General features: G+C 42.0%; 1 protein-coding gene across 2 annotated transcripts in view; it reads left to right on the forward strand.

Moving 5' to 3' along the window:
• LOC106566415 (copine-5) overlaps positions 1–23,718 on the forward strand; it is a 244,587-nt gene that overhangs the window by 174,388 nt on the left and 46,481 nt on the right. For both annotated transcript variants that reach the window (XM_045692915.2, XM_045692916.2), the window contains 4 exons: positions 6,487–6,528; positions 7,575–7,650; positions 11,304–11,357; positions 14,070–14,131. In XM_045692915.2, the coding sequence (XP_045548871.1) occupies positions 6,487–6,528; positions 7,575–7,650; positions 11,304–11,357; positions 14,070–14,131 (234 nt within the window). The remainder of the gene's footprint in view (positions 1–6,486; positions 6,529–7,574; positions 7,651–11,303; positions 11,358–14,069; positions 14,132–23,718) is intronic.

Genomic DNA, 23,718 nt, shown 5'->3' on the forward strand with positions numbered 1-23,718 from the left:
ACTGTATAACACTGTGTTATGTAGTTACTGTGTAATGCTGTGTTATGTAGTCACTGTGTAATGCTGTGTTATGTAGTCACAGTGTAATGCTGTGTTATGTAGTCACTGTGTAAAGCTGTGTTATGTAGTCACTGTGTAAAGGTGTGTTATGTAGTACTGTGTAATGCTGTTTTATGTAGTCACTGTGTAAAGCTGTGTTATGTAGTCACTGTGTAATGCTGTGTTATGTGGTTACGGTGTAATGCTGTGTTATGTAGTTACTGTGTAATGCTGTGTTATGTAGTTACTGTTTAATGCTGTGTTATGTAGTCACTTTGTAATGCTGTGTTATGTAGTTACTGTGTAACACTGTGTTATGTAGTTACTGTGTAATGCTGTGTTATGTAGTAACTGTGTAATGCTGTGTGATGTAGTTACTGTGTAATGCTCTGTTATGTAGTTACTGTGTCATGCTGTGTTATGTAGTTACTGTGTTATGCTGTGTTATGTACTTACTGTATAACGCTGTGTTATGTAGTTACTGTGTAATGCTGTGTTATGCAGTCACTGTGTAATGCTGTGTTATGTAGTCACTGTGTAAAGCTGTGTTATGTAGTTACGGTGTAATGCTGTGTTATGTAGTTACGGTTTAATGCTGTGTTATGTAGTTACGGTTTAATGCTGTGTTATGTAGTTACGGTTTAATGCTGTGTTATGTAGTCACTGTGTAATGCTGTGTTATGTAGTTACAGTGTAATGCTGTGTTATGTAGTCACTGTGTAATGCTGTGTTATGTAGTTACTGTGTAATGCTGTGTTATGTAGTCACTGTGTAATGCTGTGTTATGTAGTCACTGTGTAATGCTGTGTTCTGTAGTCACTGTGTAATGCTGTGTTATGTAGTCACTGTGTAATGCTGTGTTATGTGGTTACGGTGTAATGCTGTGTTATGTAGTTACTGTGTAATGCTCTGTTATGTAGTTACTGTGTCATGCTGTGTTATGTAGTTACTGTGTTATGCTGTGTTATGTAGTTACTGTATAACGCTGTGTTATGTAGTTACTGTGTAATGCTGTGTTATGCAGTCACTGTGTAATGCTGTGTTATGTAGTCACTGTGTAACGCTGTGTTATGTAGTCACTGTGTAATGCTGTGTTATGTAGTCACTGTGTAACACTGTGTTATGTAGTTACTGTGTAATGCTGTGTTATGTAGTCACTGTGTAATGCTGTGTTATGTAGTTACTGTGTAATGCTGTGTTATGTAGTCACTGTGTAATGCTGTGTTATGTAGTCACTGTGTAACACTGTGTTATGTAGTTACTGTGTAATGCTGTGTTATGTAGTCACTGTGTAATGCTGTGTTATGTAGTTACTGTGTAATGCTGTGTTATGTAGTCACAGTGTAATGCTGTGTTATGTAGTCACTGTGTAATGCTGTGTGATGTAGTTACTGTGTAATGCTCTTATGTAGTTACTGTGTCATGCTGTGTTATGTAGTTACTGTGTAATGCTGTGTTATGTAGTTACTGTATAACACTGTGTTATGTAGTTACTGTGTAATGCTGTGTTATGTAGTCACTGTGTAATGCTGTGTTATGTAGTCACAGTGTAATGCTGTGTTATGTAGTCACTGTGTAAAGCTGTATTATGTAGTCACTGTGTAATGCTGTGTTATGTAGTTACTGTGTAATGCTGTGTTATGTAGTCACTGTGTAAAGCTGTGTTATGTAGTCACTGTGTAATGCTGTGTTATGTAGTTACGGTGTAATGCTGTGTTATGTAGTTACTGTGTAATGCTGTGTTATGTAGTTACTGTGTAATGCTGTGTTATGTAGTCACTTTGTAATGCTGTGTTATGTAGTTACTGTGTAACGCTGTGTTATGTAGTTACTGTGTAATGCTGTGTTATGTAGTCACTGTGTAAAGCTGTGTTATGTAGTTACGGTGTAATGCTGTGTTATGTAGTTACGGTTTAATGCTGTGTTATGTAGTTACGGTTTAATGCTGTGTTATGTAGTTACGGTTTAATGCTGTGTTATGTAGTCACTGTGTAATGCTGTGTTATGTAGTTACAGTGTAATGCTGTGTTATGTAGTCACTGTGTAATGCTGTGTTATGTAGATACTGTGTAATGCTGTGTTATGTAGTCACTGTGTAATGCTGTGTTATGTAGTCACTGTGTAATGCTGTGTTATGTAGTCACTGTGTAATGCTGTGTTATGTAGTCACTGTGTAATGCTGTGTTATGTAGTCACTGTGTAATGCTGTGTTATGTGGTTACGGTGTAATGCTGTGTTATGTAGTTACTGTGTAATGCTGTGTTATGTAGTAACTGTGTAATGCTGTGTGATGTAGTTACTGTGTAATGCTCTGTTATGTAGTTACTGTGTCATGCTGTGTTATGTAGTTACTGTGTTATGCTGTGTTATGTAGTTACTGTATAACGCTGTGTTATGTAGTTACTGTGTAATGCTGTGTTATGCAGTCACTGTGTAATGCTGTGTTATGTAGTCACTGTGTAACGCTGTGTTATGTAGTCACTGTGTAATGCTGTGTTATGTAGTCACTGTGTAACACTGTGTTATGTAGTTACTGTGTAATGCTGTGTTATGTAGTCACTGTGTAATGCTGTGTTATGTAGTCACTGTGTAATGCTGTGTTATGTAGTCACTGTGTAACACTGTGTTATGTAGTTACTGTGTAATGCTGTGTTATGTAGTCACTGTGTAATGCTGTGTTATGTAGTTACTGTGTAATGCTGTGTTATGTAGTCACTGTGTAATGCTGTGTTATGTAGTCACTGTGTAACACTGTGTTATGTAGTTACTGTGTAATGCTGTGTTATGTAGTCACTGTGTAATGCTGTGTTATGTAGTTACTGTGTAATGCTGTGTTATGTAGTCACAGTGTAATGCTTTGTTATGTAGTCACTGTGTAATGCTGTGTGATGTAGTTACTGTGTAATGCTCTTATGTAGTTACTGTGTCATGCTGTGTTATGTAGTTACTGTGTAATGCTGTGTTATGTAGTTACTGTATAACACTGTGTTATGTAGTTACTGTGTAATGCTGTGTTATGTAGTCACTGTGTAATGCTGTGTTATGTAGTCACAGTGTAATGCTGTGTTATGTAGTCACTGTGTAAAGCTGTGTTATGTAGTCACTGTGTAAAGGTGTGTTATGTAGTACTGTGTAATGCTGTTTTATGTAGTCACTGTGTAAAGCTGTGTTATGTAGTCACTGTGTAATGCTGTGTTATGTGGTTACGGTGTAATGCTGTGTTATGTAGTTACTGTGTAATGCTGTGTTATGTAGTTACTGTTTAATGCTGTGTTATGTAGTCACTTTGTAATGCTGTGTTATGTAGTTACTGTGTAACACTGTGTTATGTAGTTACTGTGTAATGCTGTGTTATGTAGTAACTGTGTAATGCTGTGTGATGTAGTTACTGTGTAATGCTCTGTTATGTAGTTACTGTGTCATGCTGTGTTATGTAGTTACTGTGTTATGCTGTGTTATGTACTTACTGTATAACGCTGTGTTATGTAGTTACTGTGTAATGCTGTGTTATGCAGTCACTGTGTAATGCTGTGTTATGTAGTCACTGTGTAAAGCTGTGTTATGTAGTTACGGTGTAATGCTGTGTTATGTAGTTACGGTTTAATGCTGTGTTATGTAGTTACGGTTTAATGCTGTGTTATGTAGTTACGGTTTAATGCTGTGTTATGTAGTCACTGTGTAATGCTGTGTTATGTAGTTACAGTGTAATGCTGTGTTATGTAGTCACTGTGTAATGCTGTGTTATGTAGTTACTGTGTAATGCTGTGTTATGTAGTCACTGTGTAATGCTGTGTTATGTAGTCACTGTGTAATGCTGTGTTCTGTAGTCACTGTGTAATGCTGTGTTATGTAGTCACTGTGTAATGCTGTGTTATGTGGTTACGGTGTAATGCTGTGTTATGTAGTTACTGTGTATTGCTGTGTTATGTAGTTACTGTGTAATGCTGTGTTATGTAGTCACTTTGTAATGCTGTGTTATGTAGTTACTGTGTAACGCTGTGTTATGTAGTTACTGTGTAATGCTGTGTTATGTAGTAACTGTGTAATGCTGTGTGATGTAGTTACTGTGTAATGCTCTGTTATGTAGTTACTGTGTCATGCTGTGTTATGTAGTTACTGTGTTATGCTGTGTTATGTAGTTACTGTATAACGCTGTGTTATGTAGTTACTGTGTAATGCTGTGTTATGCAGTCACTGTGTAATGCTGTGTTATGTAGTCACTGTGTAACGCTGTGTTATGTAGTCACTGTGTAATGCTGTGTTATGTAGTCACTGTGTAACACTGTGTTATGTAGTTACTGTGTAATGCTGTGTTATGTAGTCACTGTGTAATGCTGTGTTATGTAGTTACTGTGTAATGCTGTGTTATGTAGTCACTGTGTAATGCTGTGTTATGTAGTCACTGTGTAACACTGTGTTATGTAGTTACTGTGTAATGCTGTGTTATGTAGTCACTGTGTAATGCTGTGTTATGTAGTTACTGTGTAATGCTGTGTTATGTAGTCACAGTGTAATGCTGTGTTATGTAGTCACTGTGTAATGCTGTGTGATGTAGTTACTGTGTAATGCTCTTATGTAGTTACTGTGTCATGCTGTGTTATGTAGTTACTGTGTAATGCTGTGTTATGTAGTTACTGTATAACACTGTGTTATGTAGTTACTGTGTAATGCTGTGTTATGTAGTCACTGTGTAATGCTGTGTTATGTAGTCACAGTGTAATGCTGTGTTATGTAGTCACTGTGTAAAGCTGTATTATGTAGTCACTGTGTAATGCTGTGTTATGTAGTTACTGTGTAATGCTGTGTTATGTAGTCACTGTGTAAAGCTGTGTTATGTAGTCACTGTGTAATGCTGTGTTATGTAGTTACTGTGTTATACACATTATTGGGTAGTGATGGTTTTCTGTTTCACCTTGGATTAAACGTTGACATAGAAGGGACATGAGATCAAATTGACTTTAACTGGCATCAGTAGGGAATCATCAGGGATACTAGCCTAATCTCAAGTCTATTAAAGGGTTAGAACAGGGGCCTCTCTCTATCTCTCTCTCTCTCTCTCTCTCTCTCTCTCTCTCTCTCGCTCTCTCTCTCTCGCTCTCTCTCTCGCTCTCTCTCTCGCGCTCTCTCTCGTTCTCTCTCTCTCTCTCCCCCTCTCTCTCTCTTTCTCTCTCTCTCAGTATACATTCAGACAGGGATAGTAGGTTAAGACTGAAGCAGAGTGTTTTCTCCCTCCTGGTTTGGGTGATGATAGTTGATTGACAGGGCCTGTGGGGTAAACCCAATATGATATGTGTCTGAGTGATGTGGAGGAGGAGAGGATGTGTCTGTCTGCCAGGCAGTAGATGCTTCCCAACTGCACTACTTTGACTAGGGCACAGAGGGCTTATTTTGGGAACTCTTATCATCATGATGTGCTCCCCCCTTAGGGGGTTGTTGTCTACCTTTGGCAGGCGGGAGGAGGGAAACAACTCACCCCAAAAGTTTAGGAAACTCATTGTATTATATCTCAATTTCCTCTGATAGAAACTTCATTCTGCACTCACAAATTCATTTTCTATTAAATTGTGATTTAAAGTCTGTCATCCCTTTTTGTGAAGTGCACTTACTGAGTATTTTGTTCACATCGTGTTGCAGCAGTAAGTTTTGCAGCAATAAGTGTCTTTATGTCTAACACAAGTTCAATTTAAACGTCACATTCATTGTAATTACTAAGGAGTCTGTTCCAATCGTATATGCCATTTCAGACTTAATCGGTTTCTTTGATTATTATTTTCCGTATGTAATTAGCTAATGTGGTTTTAAACCTCATCTTTTTTCCTAAAAACGTAACATTTTCTTGATAAGATGATTGGTTTGGTTTTAATTCCATCTCCCTTTAAATGCTCTTTTGAAACCTTTTCATGTGCATTCACTCAAACATTTGTCTCAAGGGTGTTATGTGAACTGCTCTGGCTAAGATCAATTTAATTATCAGTTATTAAATGCGTAATGAGCTTTAATGGCCAGTCTCACTGCTATAGAAACCAAACTCACAGAGTGTTTTAAGAGTCCAGCTCTCAGGCATTTTAAAAGGGCAATCTAGAATTGATTGGTACATCCATTTTTTTTTAAACTTTTATTATTATTGAAGAATATAGCTTATAAATGCCTCATGAGCTTAGTTCCGCAGTCTTACTTCATCACAATCCAAAATCAAATTTATCCAGCCCCATCACTCAGCAGTTTACCAAACAAGAAGCCACATTGTTGTTGTTTGAATCTCAGATTGCCCCTTTAAATTCTAAAAACTCATTCTATTGAAGCTTTTTGAGAATTCCAGAATCCTGCTCTGAAAGACACTGGTGAAGGTCCAGTGAACGTAGATATATGAACGAACACACACTAACACACACACATACAGATATGCACACACACATTCCTCATCCTTGGGTGTGTTTTCTTATTCAGGACAATCAAGGCAGAGGTGTACGACTGGGACAGAGATGGAAGGTAAGGACACACACACACACACACACAATAATGTTTTCACTTGATTAGTTTCCAGACGAGAAATGATTTATGCATGAATGGCAGGAGTATGATTTGTGTTAGGACATTCCTCATCATGTTTTACAAGATAAAGCACCATGACAACACTGTTATATGTTTCACTGCTACAACACTGTCATGTTTCACTACTACAACACTGTTATATGTTTCACTACTACAACACTGTCATGTTTCACTACTACAACACTGTTATATGTTTCACTACTACAACACTGTCATGTTTCACTACTACAACACTGTTATATGTTTCACTACTACAACACTGTCATGTTTCACTACTACAACACTGTCATGTTTCACTACTACAACACTGTTATATGTTTCACTACTACAACACTGTCATGTTTCACTACTACAACACTGTTATATGTTTCACTACTACAACACTGTCATGTTTCACTACTACAACACGGTCATGTTTCACTACTACAACACTGTTATATGTTTCACTACTACAACACTGTCATGTTTCACTACTACAACACTGTTATATGTTTCACTACTACAACACTGTTATATGTTTCACTACTACAACACTGTTATTTGTTTCACTACTACAACACTGTTATTTGTTTTACTACTACAACACTGTTATGTTTCACTACTACAACACTGTTATATGTTTCACTACTACAACACTGTTATATGTTTCACTGCTACAACACTGTTATTTATTTCACTGCTACAACACTGTTATATGTTTCACTACTACAACACTGTCATGTTTCACTACTACAACACTGTTATATGTTTCACTACTACAACACTGTCATGTTTCACTACTACAACACTGTCATGTTTCACTACTACAACACTGTTATATGTTTCACTACTACAACACTGCTATATGTTTCAGCAGCTTAATTCCTGCTCTTTTGAGCCAAATACACAATACATCCATCATATTTCTACATTTCTACACCCCAGAGGGACTGTCTATGCACACAGTCTGACATTTTGTTGTTGTGGTGTACTTTACCTTGCAGCCATGACTTCATCGGTGAATTCACCACCAGCTTCCGAGACCTGTCGCGGGGCCAGAGCCAGTTCAATGTGTACGAGGTGAGTGGAGAGGAAGGGAGGGTGGGAGGCAGGGCACTCACCCTATTTGTCTCCCAAAGGCGTACAGATAAAACAAAGAATAACATAATAAACCAAAGAAACATAACAAATAGACCACAGGCCCTTGTAGGAGGACGGAGAATAGCAAGAGCAATTCTGACATAATATCTCTGAAACCCAGTTAGGAGACGTACAGTACATTACAGTACTACAATATTAGCATTAGCGCTAGTGTCTACTCAACCTTATGCTAGCATTAGCATAACTTTCCCTGGTTCACACTGAACCCCACTGAGTTTGGCTATGGTAATAGCAATCTGGACATCATAGTGGATGATGTAAGGGATTAGAATGAGATTAAAAGTTACAGTGCAGTGCTAGAGGGCCAGGCCTAGATTATACTTCTCTCCCACAACCCTGCATGGGTATTAGGCGTACTTAGGTTACGTATCATGTAACCTACATAGTGCACTACTTTTGAACAGATCCTTACTGGCTAAGGTCAAAAGTAGTGCCATATATAGGGAATAGGGTACTGTACAGTGAAATGAATATAAGGATAATAGTCCTTGGCCCTCTGAGTCTACTGCTGGTCCCTGATAATTAGAACTGTTGGCACGTTACATTAAGAACTGACATTGGAAAGGGAAATGGGGGGATACCTAGTCAGTTGTACAACTGAATGCTTTCAACTGAAATGTTTCTTCCGCATTTAACCCACAACCCTCTGAATCAGAGAGGTGTGGGGGGGGGGGCTGCCTTAATCGGCATCCACGTCTTCGGCTCCAGGGGAATAGTGGGTTAACTGCCTTGCTCAGGGGGCAGAACAATAGATCTTTACTTTGTCAGTTTGGGGATTCGATCCAACAACCTTTCGGTTACTGGCCCAATGCTCTAACCACTAGGGGAAGGGAGCAAGATAATTACCGTACGACACACCACGTATTCACCTTGCACACCCAAATTGACAAAGAAACAAACCAAAAAAGAGGCAAGGTCTTCTCATACTTTTTTGATTTCAAAAAAGCTTTTCACTTATTTTGTCATGAGGGTCTGCTTTACAAATTGATGGAAAGTGGTGTTGGGGGAAAAACATACAACATTATAAAATCTATGTACACAAACAACAAGTGTGCAGTTAAAATTGGCAGAAAACACACATTTCTTTCCACAGGGCCATGGGGTGAGACAGGGATGCAGCTTAACCCTCACCCTCTTCAACATATATATAAACGAATTGGCGAGGGCACTAGAACAGTCTGCAGCACCCGGCCTCACCCTACTAGAATCTGAAGTCAAATGTCTACTGTTTGCTGATGATCTGGTGCTTCTGTCCCCAACCAAGGAGGGCCTACAGCAGCACCTAGATCTTCTGCACAAATTCTGTCAAACCTGGGCACTGATATTAAATCTCAGTAGGACAAAAAATAATGGTGTTCCAAAAATGGTCCAGTTGCCAGGACCACAAATACAAATTCCATCTAGACACCGTTGCCATAGAGCACACAAAAACCTATACTACCCGAGTCTAATCATCAGCACCACAGGAAACTTCCACAAAGCTGTGAACAATCTGAGAGACTAGGCAAGAAGGGCCTTCTATGCCTTCAAAAGGAACAAAAAATGTGACATACCAATTAGGATCTGGCAAAAAATACTTTAATCAGTTATAGAAACCATTGCTCTTTATAGTTGTGAGGTCTGGGGTCTGCCCACCATCCAAGAATTCACAAAATGGGACAAACACCAAATTGAGACTCTGCATGCAGAATTCTGCAAAAATATCCTCTGTGTACAACGTAAAACCCCAAATAATGCATGCAGAGCAGAATTAGGCCAATACCTGCTATTTATCAAAATCCAGAATATATCCGTTAAATTCTATAACCACCTAAAAGGAAGCAATTCCCAAACATTTCATAACAAAGCTCTGTTCACAAACACAAATAGACTCCACACAGCCCCAGGACAGCAACACAATTAGACACAAAAATACTTGACACATTGGAAGGAATCAACAAAAAAACTGAGCAAACTAGAATGCTATTTGCCCCTAAACAGAGAGTTTCACAGTGGCAGAATACTTGACCACTGTGACTGACCCAAAATTAAGGGAAGCTTTGACTATGTACAGACTCAGTGAGCATAGCCTTGCTATTGAATCAAGGGAAGACAGGCTATGTGCACACTGCCCACAAAATGAGGTGGAAACTGAGCTGCACTTCCTAAATACCTGCCAAATGTATGACCATAATAGAGACACATATTTCCCTCAGATTACACAGATCCACAAAGAATTAGAAAACAAACCCAATATTGATAAAATACCACAGTTTGCCATCACAGCAGCAAAATTTGTGACCTGTTGCCACAAGAAAAGGGCAACCGTTTACAAACTCCATTGTAAATACAACCCATATTTATGTTTATTTTCCCTTTGGTACTTTAACTATTTGCACATCGTTACAACACTGTATAGAGCCATAATATTACATTTGAAATGTCTTTATTCTTTTCGAACTTTGGTGTGTGTAATGTCTACTGTTTCTTTTTTTTTTTATATTATCTATTTCACTTATTATGGCAAAGTAAATATATGTTTCCCATGCCAATAAAGCCCCTTAAATTGAGAGAAAGAGAGAGCGAGAGAGAGAGAGAGAGAGAAACAGTGAGTGAGTGAGAGAGAGAGAGAGAGAGAGAGAGAGAGAGAGAGAGAGAGAGACCTGTGTTGTATGGTACGACCCAGCTACTGAGTGATTAAGTCTGTAGGGGGAGATGAGAGGGGAAGCCTGGGTGTTTTACCAGGCCAGGAAAAGAACCCTGTCAGAACCCTGACACTGTGACAGACAGGATAGAGATGCCTGGGGGGAAACCACAACACTGTGACAGAGAGGATAGAGATGCCTGGGGGAGAACCACAACACTGTGACAGAGAGGATAGAGATGCCTGGGGGAGAACCACAACACTGTGACAGAGAGGATAGAGAGGAATTGGGAAGAACCGTGGCACTGTGACAAAGAGGATAGAGAGGCCTGGAGGAGAACCACAACGAATGAGCGCTGGGGATGTTTCACGTAACCTTGATCCTCTTATTACCAGCTCCTGCATCATACACACCTTCCTGTGGCCTCAGGTGCTGAATACGCAATAAGGATCTCAGTTATGTTATAGTCTATCAGCCATCACCTCTCTTCCCCACCCTCATCTGCATTCGGTTCATTTTCTCTCTCTCTCTCTGTGTGTGTGTGTGTGTGTGTGTGTGTGTGTGTGTGTGTGTGTGTGTGTGTGTGTGTGTGTGTGTTTACACATATATATTGGCATGTGTTGTTCAGAGACACAAACCTCGGTGGATTCCATTCCGTTCGTTATTACATGCATGTAATACACCCAGGATAGCCCCCGATGAACAGCCTGGAATGACATGTGTACTACACTAAGCCTGAGGGTCTGGTATTTCAGCGTTACCCACTGCAGTTATGGGACTGAGTTCCACATGCCCCGTTACATATACTGTACCTACAGTATAACATGGGGGGTGGGGGTGAGCATACCTGATGTTCTTTATTGGCCCAGAGGAATGGAGACATTTGATGGGATCATTTTTACATGATATTATTATCAGCATGTTCATGTTGTGCCTGTGGAATCCTAGGTCGTGAACGCCAAGAAGAAGATCAAGAAGAAGAGATACATCAACTCTGGGACGGTGAGTCATTCCAAAATCAATCAAAAAAAATCTCCAGGTTAAAATCTACATCTCTTCTTGCCTGGTGCAACCGAATATTCCTTCCCCATCATCTCTGTTTGTTGTGTTCATTCATGAGTTTTATGTTTGTAGTAAGAGAATTGCAGTGGTTTAATTTCTGTAGCTAATTGTTTGTTATCTGATTCCTAGACAAGATAGATACTTTGTTTTGTTACGGTCCAGATAATAAACATTAGCCTGGTGCCAGATCTGCATGTGCTGTCTTGCTAACTCCTATGGACCATTGCGATGTTTGGCATGCAATACTAAACACAAACAGATCTGGGACCAGGCTAAATGAACATCACTAGAAGAGAAATAAGGCCTCAAACAAAGTTAACTGGTGAGAGTCTATAGAGATGATAACTGTCCTATCAGTGACTGAGTGGCTGATTCTTCACATGTCCTGTTGTCCTATCAGTGACTGAGTTGCTGCTTCTTAACTCCTCCTCCACATGTCAAGTTAAATCAAATGTTATTGGTCACATACACATGGTCAGCAGATGTTATTGCGAGTGTAGAGGAAACGCTTATGCTTCTAGATCTGACAGTGTAGCAATATTTGACAGGTAATATCTAACAATTCCACAACAAACCCTAATACACACAATCTAGTAAAGGAATGAGATGAGAATATATAAGTATATACTATATGGATGAGCAGTGACAGAGCGGCTAAGATGCAATAGATATTAAAGAATAGATAGTAAAGGATACAGTATGTACATATGAGATGAGTAATGTGAGATATGTAAACATTATTAAAGTGACATTATTAAAGTGACTAGTGTTCCATTTATTTAAGTGGCCAATGATATCAAGTTTGTATGTAGGCAGCAGCCTCTCTGTGTTAGTGGTGGCTATTTAACAATCTGATAGCCTTGAGATAGAAGCTGTTTTTCAATCTCTCTGTCCCAGCTCTGATGCACCTGTACTGACCTTGCTTTCTGGAGTGGAGCGGGGTGAACAGGCAGTGGCTCGGGTGGTTATTGTCCTTGATGATATTTTTTGCTTTCCTGTGACATCGGGTGTTGTAGGTGTCCTGGAGGGCAGGTAGTTTGCCCCCCGTGATGCGTTGTGCAGATCGCACTACCCTCTGGAGTGCCCTGCGGTTGTGGGCGGAGCAGTTGCTGTACCAGGTGGTGATACAGCCTGACAGGATGTTCTCAATTGTGCATCTGTAAAAGTTAGTGAGGGTTTTTGGTGACAAGCCACATTTTTCCAGCCTCCTGAGGTTGAAGAGGCGCTGTTGCTCCTTCTTCACCACACTGTCTGTGTGGGTGGATAATTTCAGTTTGTCCGTGATGTGTACACCGAGGAACTTAAAACTTTCCACCTTCTCCACTACTGTCCCGTCGATGTGGAAAAGGGGGTGCTCCCTCTGCTGTTTCCTGAAGTCCACGATCATCTTCTTTGTTTTGTTGACATTGAGTGCAAGGTTATTTTCCTGACACCACACTCCGAGGGCCCTCACCTCCTCCCTGTAGGTCGTCTCGTCGTTGTTGGTAATCAAGCCTACCACTGTAGTGTCATCTGCAAACTTGATGATTGAGTTGGAGGCGTGCATTGCCACGCAGTTGTGGGTGAACAGGGAATACAGGAGAGGGCTGAGAACGCGCCCTTGTGGGGCCCCAGTGTTGAGGATCAGCGGAGTGGAGATGTTGTTTCCTACCTTCACCACCTGGGGGTGTGTTGTGCTATCAGTGTCCTATCCTGTTGTCCTATCAGTGACTGAGTTGCTGCTTCTTCAGTCCTCCTCCACACGTCCCGTTGTCCTATCAGTGACTGAGTTGCTGCTTCTTCAGTCCTCCTCCACATGTCCTGTTGTCCTATCAGTGACTGAGTTGCTGCTACTTCAGTCCTCCTCCACACGTCCTGTTGTCCTATCAGTGACTGAGTTGCTGCTACTTCACTCCTCCTCCACACGTCCCGTTGTCCTATCAGTGACTGAGTTGCTGCTTCTTCAGTCCTCCTCCATACGTCTCGTTGTCCTACAGTTTCAGTGACTGAGTGGCTGCCATGCCCAGCCAGTGGCTGATGTTTAGGAGACAGTGAATTGTTATTATTGCCTGGGCAAACACACACAGTTTAGGATGCAGAGCCTCAATAGAATGACTGTGGCTAGATAATTAAAATCACAGAGCAAGTCATCAATCATGTTGCTCTCATAACTCATTGAGATGGATGGATCGTGTGTGTGTGTGTGTGTGTGTGTGTGTGTGTGTGTGTGTGTGTGTGTGTGTGTGTGTGTGTGTGTGTGTGTGTGTGTGTGTGTGTGTGTGTGTGTGTGTGTGTGTGTGTGTCGCTCTGATATCAAACAAACTCCTTCTACCTAGATGAATCATTCCTGGGTGGCAGTTGGTTTTGTTATCCTTCGGGCCCTGGGGCTAACCATTAATGTGCTTAATATTTCAATTGGTAAATTGAGTTTGTGTTGATTACTGATGTGGATGGTGATTATTATTAAATTGGTAAATAAATTGTCTTGGTGTTGATTACCTAAGTGGGTAAGCGACCTTCAGAAAAGAAAACTGTTTTGAATGTCTTTTTTACCCTGGTGACACTACTGTTGAGAACAATTGTTTAATTTGGTAAATAAATCATGTTTGTGTTGATTACCTAAGTGGTGAAAATAACCCTTGGGTAACTGTTTTGAATGTCATCTTTACCCAGGTGACTTTGCTGTCGTTCACGGTGGAGTCAGAGCACACGTTCCTGGACTACATCAAAGGAGGGTGAGTTGGTCCAAAAGTCTATATTACAGTATTTCAATATTCAGAAACATGGCAACATTTGAAACTAGGCTCAAGTCTCAATTCAGAAGCATAACTTCCACTGTCCTTCAAAAGAGTTGCAGAACCTCCAATTCACTTTTTATTTTACTAGGCAAGTCAGTTAAGAACAAATTCTTATTTACAATGAAGGCCTAACCCAGCCAAACCCAGATGACCCTGGGCCAACTGCGCACTGCTCTACGGGTACTCCCAGCCTGGATTCGAACCAGGGACTGCAGTTACACCTCTTGCAATGAGAAGTAGTGACTGAGACCGCTGCACCACTCAGGAGCCCGCTTTGTGTTGAATCTGACAGATTTGAGAAATACCCGTTGAACTCTTTAGTGAGAGGAGATGAGATATATTGTATGTCTTGTGAACATGTACTATAGACACAGGCAGGCAGGGTTATTGAATTATAATTGATTTATAGTTTTTTGGGGGGGAATACAACGTAGAAGATACAAGACAAACAAAACATGACCGTGGTGGTGGGGAGATTGCATCATCACATTGCATAGTTAGTTACCTTATAAAATGTAATTATAATAATAACAACAATAATTATAATGGTAATAACAGTAAAGCAGATTTAGTACAATAGTTTATTTTGATGTATTTAGGGGAGGGCAGTATCAGTTAACATCCAGGAAAAGAAGGAAGGGGGACCAGGTGTCGTAGTACGATTGTGTCTGTTATGTGATGTGGTCAGTTAACAGATTGAGCCAATGCAGTATAGAGATCCTTGTTTATCTTTCCAGTTTTGTAATATCCTTTTTTTTTATTGTGAGGGAAAGTAATAAAATTTTTTTTTTTTTTTTACTGTCACACACCGGATAGGCGCAGTGAAATGTGTTGTTTTACAGGGTCAGCCATAGTAGTACGGCGCCCCTGGAGCAAATAGAACATTTCTGTATTGAGGTGGGGTATTTGTTATGGACAGATCACCAAGCAGGGAGAGGGAGGGGAGACAGGGATGCTGAGGTCAAGGATATCGAACAGCTTGTTCATGACCCCCAACCAGAATGATTGTACGGGTAAGCATGTCCACAAGGAATGATATGGTTTCTGAGAAACCCATGAGATGTAGTTTATGATTGGTGATATGTGAAAAAATATTGGTGATAGGTGGCATGGGATCAAAGATAAAATGACATGTATAAGACCCTAAATGAAACCTATTACTGTTTTCAATATGTCTTTATGTGTGTCTCAAATGGCACGATAATCTCTATATAGCGCATTGGTCAAAAATGTACTTGGGGCTGTATGTCTGTCGGAGACACCCGATTTCCCTTTATATTGCACTACACCCTATGGGCCCTGGTCAAAAATGTACTTCCTCCTGTTCTGTTGGGGCTGTAGACAAGTTCAACTTGACAACACTGTAATGTTCTGCCTGTCTGTCGGACACACCCTATTCCCTACGGGTCCTGGTCAAAAGTAGTGCACTACATAGGAAATAGGGTGCCATTTGGGATGCAGTGAGGAGAGCAGCCTCTCCACCACCACTCAACGTCCACTGATGATTGTGATTGATTATTAACAGCATAGCTAACACCCCTGCTCCTGACGCCCCTGCTCCTGACGCCCCTGCTCCTGACGCCCCTGCTCCTGACGCCCATGCTGCTGTTAGATTCACATAAAGCAGCCAGTGACATGAGGTTGCAATGTTTATGCAGTAGCTTGTTTCAGCAAGCGTCAACAAAGTTTGATCACGTTGTTGAGGGGCCATGTTATCGCAGAAACCGACTCAACCGCACAAATGCCTGGCATTCCCGTCTTCAGTCGGATGTTTGTTCCCTAATACATTTTTGTACGGTTATGACGATTATTTTATTTTTCTGACGGTCTTCATACATAACCATCGGTTACACGATTATACAGTAATTGTGACAGCCCCACCCTGTAGCAAACAATGAATTAAATGGGCTTAGAACCTCTAACTCTGGCAATTTGACTGATAAACTCATGGGTACACTCACAATGGCTGCCTGTTATGGTGATGCAATCATTTCCATGGTAATGTAAAATGTTCATTCAAATGATGTTAACTGATGTGGTTCATGCAATGGATTGTATTTTTTGTAATGTCAGTTGGGCTGAATCAACAAATCACAGCACACATTGATGGGTACACTTCCTGCTTTTACATCCTGCTTTTACGTCCTGCTTTTATTTCCTGCTTTTATTTCCTGCTTTGCTCCTATGGGTACACTCGCATGGCTACCAGTTCGGTTTCAACTAGATACCACAGGCCTATTGTAAAAATGAATGAAAACAAAAATTAGCATTTTCGTCTTAATTTTTAGGGTTAGGCTTTAGGTAAGCAGTGTGGTTAGGGTTAAGGTTAGGTTTAAAATTACATTTTAAAAAGAGAAATTGTAGAAATAGGCAGGTTTATTGTCTTTGTGGCTGTTTTAACTAGTGACAACTCACCAGTCCACACATTATGCCATCATTTGACTTGAATGGGATGCCCGTTCTATTCATTCCATTTCTATGGCAGCACATGCAGTCAGGAGTGGAGGAAAGCAGAACATGTGCCACACCCCAAAAATGTGCATCCAAATGATTAATTCTTTTAACGTTTATTTCTTATTTATTTTTTTGCTATTCGAACGGAGACCGCAGTCATTTGCCTTGCCAATTATCATGATCCAACATTTCATGACCATCACAGCCTGTAACGGCTGTCGTCGGAATGAGACCAAAAGCGCAGCGTGGAAAGTGTTCATGATGTTTTATTTTCACCAACAACACTCAAACAAAAATAACAAAAAATGAAACGAAAGTGCACAGTTCTGTCAGGTACAGACACGAAACAGAAAACAACTAACCACAAAACACAGGTGGGAAAAGGCTGCCTGAGTATGATTCCCAATCAGAGACAACGATAGACAGCTGCCTCTGATTAGGAACCACACTCGGCCAAAAACAAAGAAATAGATAACATAGAATGCCCACCCCACATCACACCCTGACCTAACCAAATAGAGAAATAAAACGGATCTCTAAGGTCGGGGCGTGACACAGCCCTAATTACCATTTCTAAAACCACCAGTCTTCCTGTTATTGGTTTGATTGATAGGATTCTCCATACCTGGGTGGAGAGAGTCTCTGCTGAAGGAGACAAGGTGGTCTGCCTCTTACTGTCAACCCTAGACAGAACATGTATGAAATAAGATGAATGACCATGAAATATGGAGTAAGGAGTATGGAGTGTGACGACTGTATAAAATATGAAGTGGGTTTTAGGCCTTTAATGGGAAGCTCCAACCTGCCACATACTCTATATGAAAACACTTCCTCCCAGTGGATCTGTGGTAGCTGTCCTGGTTTCAGCTCTGTAGCAGTCCTTGTGCTGCACTGTTAGTTCAACCATAACCATCCACCCAACCACCCATCCATCCATCACCATCCACCCACCGAACCATCTATCCAATCATCCACCCAACCATCCACCCACCCAACCATCCATCCATCCACCCACCCACCAACCCACCCAACCATCCATCCATCCACCCACCCACCCACCCAACCACCCAAACATCCACCCACCCAACCATCCACCCAACCATCTATCCACCCACCCACCCAACCATCCACCCACCCACCCACCCAACCAACCACCCAACCATCCACCCACCCACCCACCCAACCACCCACCCACCCACCCACCCAACCATCCACCCACCCAACCATCCACCCACCTAACCACCCAACCATCCACCCACCCACCTACCCACCCAACCATCTATCCACCCACCCACCCAACCACCCACCCACCCACCCACCCAACCATCCACCTACCCACCCACCCACCCAAACATCCACCCACCCAACCATCCACCCAACCATCTATCCACCCACCCACCCAACCATCCACCCACCCACCCACCCAACCAACCACCCAACCATCCACCCACCCACCCAACCACCCACCCACCCACCCAACCATCCACCCACCCAACCATCCACCCACCTAACCACCCAACCATCCACCCACCCACCTACCCACCCAACCATCTATCCACCCACCCACCCACCCAACCATCCATCCACCCACCCACCCACCCAACCACCCAAACATCCACCCACCCAACCATCCACCCAACCATCTATCCACCCACCCACCCAACCATCCACCCACCCACCCACCCAACCAACCACCCAACCATCCACCCACCCACCCAACCACCCACCCACCCACCCACCCAACCATCCACCCACCCAACCATCCACCCACCTAACCACCCAACCATCCACCCACCCACCTACCCACCCAACCATCTATCCACCCACCCACCCAACCACCCACCCACCCACCCACCCAACCATCCACCTACCCACCCACCCACCCAACCAACCACCCACCCACCCAACCAACCAACCACCCACCCAACCATCCACCCAACCATCTATCTATCCAACCAACCATCCATCCACCCACCCAACCATAACCATCCACCCACCCATCTACCCAACCATAACCATCCATCCATCCACCCACCCATCCATAACCACCCACCCACCCACCCATCCATCCATCCACCCACCCAACCATAACCATCCACCCATCCACCCACCCACCCACCCATAACCATCCACCCATCCATCCACCCACCCACCCACCCACCCATAACCATCCACCCATCCATCCACCCACCCAACCATAACCACCCACCCATCCATCCATCCACCCACCCAACCAACCATAACCATCCACCCATCTATCCACCCACCCACCCACCCATCCACCCACCCATAACTATCCACCCATCCATCCATCCATCCACCCACCCAACCATAACCACCCACCCACACACTCACCCACCCACCCATCCACCCACCCAACCTTAACCACCCACCCATCCATCCATCCACCCACCCAACCATAACCATCCACCCACCCACCCACCCACCCATAACCATCCACCCATCCATCCACCCACCCACCCACCCACCCACCCATAACCATCCACCCATCCATCCACCCACCCATAACCATCCACCCATCCATCCACCCACCCAACCATAACCACCCACCCATTCATCCATCCACCCACCCAACCAACCATAACCATCCACCCATCTATCCACCCCCACCCACCCACCCACCCATCCATCCACCCACCCAACCATAACCACCCATCCACCCACCCACCCACCCACCCACCCACCTAACCATCCACCCACCCATCAATCCATCCATCCACCCACCCACCCAACCATAACCACCCACCCACCCAACCATAACCATCCACCCAACCCACCCAACCATAACCACCCATCCACCTACCCACCCATCCACCTACCCACCCACCCACCCAACCATAACCATCCACCCACCCACCCACCCACCCATAACCATCCACCCATCCATCCATCCACCTATCCAACCATCCACCCTCACACCCACCCATCCATAACCAAATCCTGCATTTATCTTGTAGCCTTTTACTATGTGAGTGAATGAATAGGACTCACCATGCTACACTACAACAAGCAGACTGTTAAAGTGGATATTGATGACACTACGGTTGCTTTGGATTCCTTTCAGTCTCCTGTGTGTTTAGACTCACAAAACCACTCACGTACTAACAGGCAACCAAACACATATCGACTTTGATCAATTTAGTATGATTTATGGGCTCTTAGAGGATAAGAGGTGATTTCTCTTTCCTTGGTGCCACAGAGTCCATGTGATAATTCTGGGAGTTTAATAGGTTTTTGATTAATGTTGAAGTGATATGTGGATTATAATAGTGGTCATTAAGTCACACACACTTGCGCCAGATGCACACACACTCACACACACACACACACACACACACACACACTCACACACGCACTGCCTCAGAGAGATTCATGCAAGATGTATTATCTTTTATTGAATGTTTCTTTTTGGATTAAATATTTTTTAATTAATAAAATCTCGCCTGGAAGAATGGATTATTTAAGACTTCTGTTGTATTTAAGTCTCTTATTAATGTTTAAATAGATGGAGCAAAATATAGTCTGCAGATTAAGTGAAAAGGCATGATATAGCCTTTAAACCACGGATTTGATTTTCATTTGATTCTGGTTAAGGTTGTCTGTGGAATGGGCTGGAAGTCAATGTATCTCATGTTGAATGAACACACTGCACTCTTAGAAAAAAGGGTTCAAAAAGGGTTCTTCGGATGTCCCCATAGGAGAACCCTTTTTGGTTCTAGGTAGAAATAACCCTTTTGTGTTCCATGTAGAACCCTCTGTAGAAAGGGTTCTACATGGAACCCAAAAGGGTTCTATTTGGAACCAAAGGGGTTCTACCTGGAACCAAAAATGGTTCTTCAAAGTGTTCTTCTATGGGGACAGTTTTGGGGATGAAGCCTAAATGATCTCTTTCATTTTATAAACTGGGTAGTTTGGCTCCTGGGTGCTGACTGGCTGAAAGCCGTGGTATATGAGATAATATACCACAGGTATGAAGCAAAACTACTTGTTAACTCTTCTAATTACGTTGGTAACCAGTTTATAATAGCATTAACGCACCTCGGGGGTTTGCGTTGCGTCGTGCCTAAGAACAGCCCTTATCTGTGATATATTGACCATATATCACACCCCCTATGGCCTTATTGCTTAAAGTGGAACTGACAGCGTTTTAACTATTTTGTAGATATGAAACAAACAGACAATCATAATATCAGTCAAAAATATCAAATTCCCAGTTTATGATACAAAATCAACATCATTAAATGTTTAAAAATGTGTTCTATTTGACTCAACACTCCATAACGTTCACTAAGGCATTGTTGGCAGAATAGATGAATGCAGTTCAATGCATGATTAATATTAGTTCAGTTCTTTGCACCCCATCATTGTGAGGTATTGTTTGTTTTGTGACACACTTCTATTAGGAACTCTGTGTTTCCCGTAACTTAATCCTCCCGTGTATGATAGTTTTGGCCCGCTTCACTAACGACTCCTTTTGCCTATTCCCTGCCTGTACGGATTTCCTGTTATCAACCTATTGCCTGATCTCCTGGATGACGTTACTAGCCTTTTCCCTGCCTGTACTGTTGCCTTTTTGGACCCCCTGTGTATGACCTTCTGCCTGCCCCTGGACCCAGCTACCTGCCTCCTCCTGTGGTCCTTTACAATAAACAACTGCTGCGCCCTGCGCTTGAAACCAGCACTCTGTCTCCCATCGTGTTCATTACACAGAAGGACGAGTAGGCTACAACTCCCCATTGTTTATCAGTGCAATTCTGGTTTATCCAATGTTCCTTTGTTGATTTTTAGCTCATCTTGCTCTTGCTAGCATTAGTTGTTGCTCTTTTGTTGTTAATGTGCATAAGAGATAACCTACCTTTTCATGGTTGTTTGATCAATAGGACTGTAAAGTTCACAAATGTAAGAGACCTCCCGTGGTATTTACATACAGTATTTACAGAAATCCATTCAGGTGTGTTTTGTGGCTTTTAGCGAATACGTTCTAATGATCTAAAGTCACTCTGTTGCTACTTCCTGTAAACACACAGTCCAGTTCAAAGTGAATGATGACAGGCCCATGTGGCAAATGTCTTGTTTGCATAAATGCCTACTGTAACTCTGATTGGCTATAGCGCACCGGTCTGCGTAGACTACGGTCCTGGACGAGACAGATATTTTTATTAGGTTTTATTTACTGCAGTGGCTATTAATTGTCCAAAAGCACGGCCGCTTTCCCACTCTATATTGCTATAGAATTTTCACAAATGACTTGGTATACGTCGCTACAAAACATTCTAAGAATTTATGAAAAAGACCATATCTAACTGCTCCCTTGTCATAATTATTTTTTTTAAAGTGTCATATTCTTCCCGGGGGTGTAAATGAACAGATTTTAATAAGATTTAATGTTGTTCAAATGCTGTCAGTTCCACTTTAATTGAATAAACACACGCTGGGGATGAAGCCTAAATACAAAATGATTTGTTATTTGATATTACAGTATTATATGAAAATACAGGGTTGTAGAATGATATCACACAATGATTGATATTGTTTTGCTCTGCAATTGTGTTACGTGTGTAGTTGGTCTGTGCATGTGTTGTCTTGTAATAGTGTTTTATTATACATTGGTTTTTGGCACCCAGAGGGAAAGAGAGAAACAGAGGGAGAGAGAGAGAGAATGTTCAATGTTGTAAACTGTGTGATTAGCATCTAAGTGATATGTGGTTTCTATTTGTGTTGCTCTGGGTCCTTGCCGTTGCTGTAGCATGAACACATACCATTGGCCCTGTTCATTTAGCCTAGAAGCTGTCACAGAAGCAAGAACAGCAATTTAGTTCTATGAAAAGTGTGTGAGATTGCTGGGTTTTTACTCTAGTCCAGGGAATTGGTATACCAAGAAACTTTTGGGACAACTTTTGGGAAACAACAGCAGCACTTATATTTGAAGATGAAAACAATAGATCGTGAAAAGGAAATGGCTGAAAGAGAGAGGTCGAGAGAAAAATACAAACCTAAACATACAAACAATATAACCAATCTGTGAGGAAGGAGTCTGTAGGAACAGGCAAGTCAGGGGATAGCCTATACTTTACTAATGGGTTGAATGATGCCCTAGCCTAGTGAATTCAACTCACGAGTCCACCTTGCTTTTTCTGTGAAAGACATCCGTATGTCTGAACTAATTTAGGGAATCAACTGAGTTCCATGGGGTAGTATTATCATGGGAAGGCATTGCCATCTGTCAGCTGAACAGCCAGAGCTCTAACTAACTCAATAAAGATTCATGAGCTAGGGACTAGGGTCTACTGTCTACAGTCTAGGGACTAGGGTCTAGGGACTAGGGACTAGGGTCTAGGGACTAGGGTCTACGGTCTACAGTCTAGGGTCTAGAGAATAGGGACTAGGGTCTAGGGACTAGGGTCTAGGGACTAGGGTCTACAGTCTACAGTCTAGGGTCTAGAGACTAGGGACTAGGGTCTAGGGACTAGGGACTAGGGTCTAGGGACTAGGGCAGGGGTGGGCAAACCTTTTGGCTCAAGGGCCACATTGAGTTTTTGCAACCAAGTGAAGGGCCACATACCATATGCGTGACAAAACGTGAAGCTTTTATTCATTTTAACATTGACACGCAACTACTAGTGTACTGTAGGTGTACATATGCTTGCAGAACAATTCTACTTTTGTACCATCTCTACCCTTGTTTTTCGTAAAAACAAATTTTTCACAAAATGATCACAAAATGTATATAAGTTATAACATCACAGACACAGTCAAACACACACACAGATTCTGCATCTCTACTGTTGTAAAGTACAATCAAACTCACATTCACAATATGCAAACTTAAAAATATATATATTTTATATGACTGGAGACATGCAAAATGTAACAGCAGATGTGTAAAAAATAACTATTCTTAAATTTGAGTGAAACATATGGTAAGAGCATCCGTTTCATTTGGAATAGTCTGTTTTTTAAAGCATATTAAGGAACAATTTTCATCACCATTGTGAGCCATATTTACAGTTATCTAATCACCTCAGCCCAAATCTGACTGAAAAAGTGTT

This window comes from Salmo salar, chromosome 13 (assembly GCF_965601325.2).
Source record: "Salmo salar chromosome 13, fSalSal1, whole genome shotgun sequence".
In the NCBI taxonomy this organism is placed as follows: domain Eukaryota; kingdom Metazoa; phylum Chordata; class Actinopteri; order Salmoniformes; family Salmonidae; genus Salmo; species Salmo salar.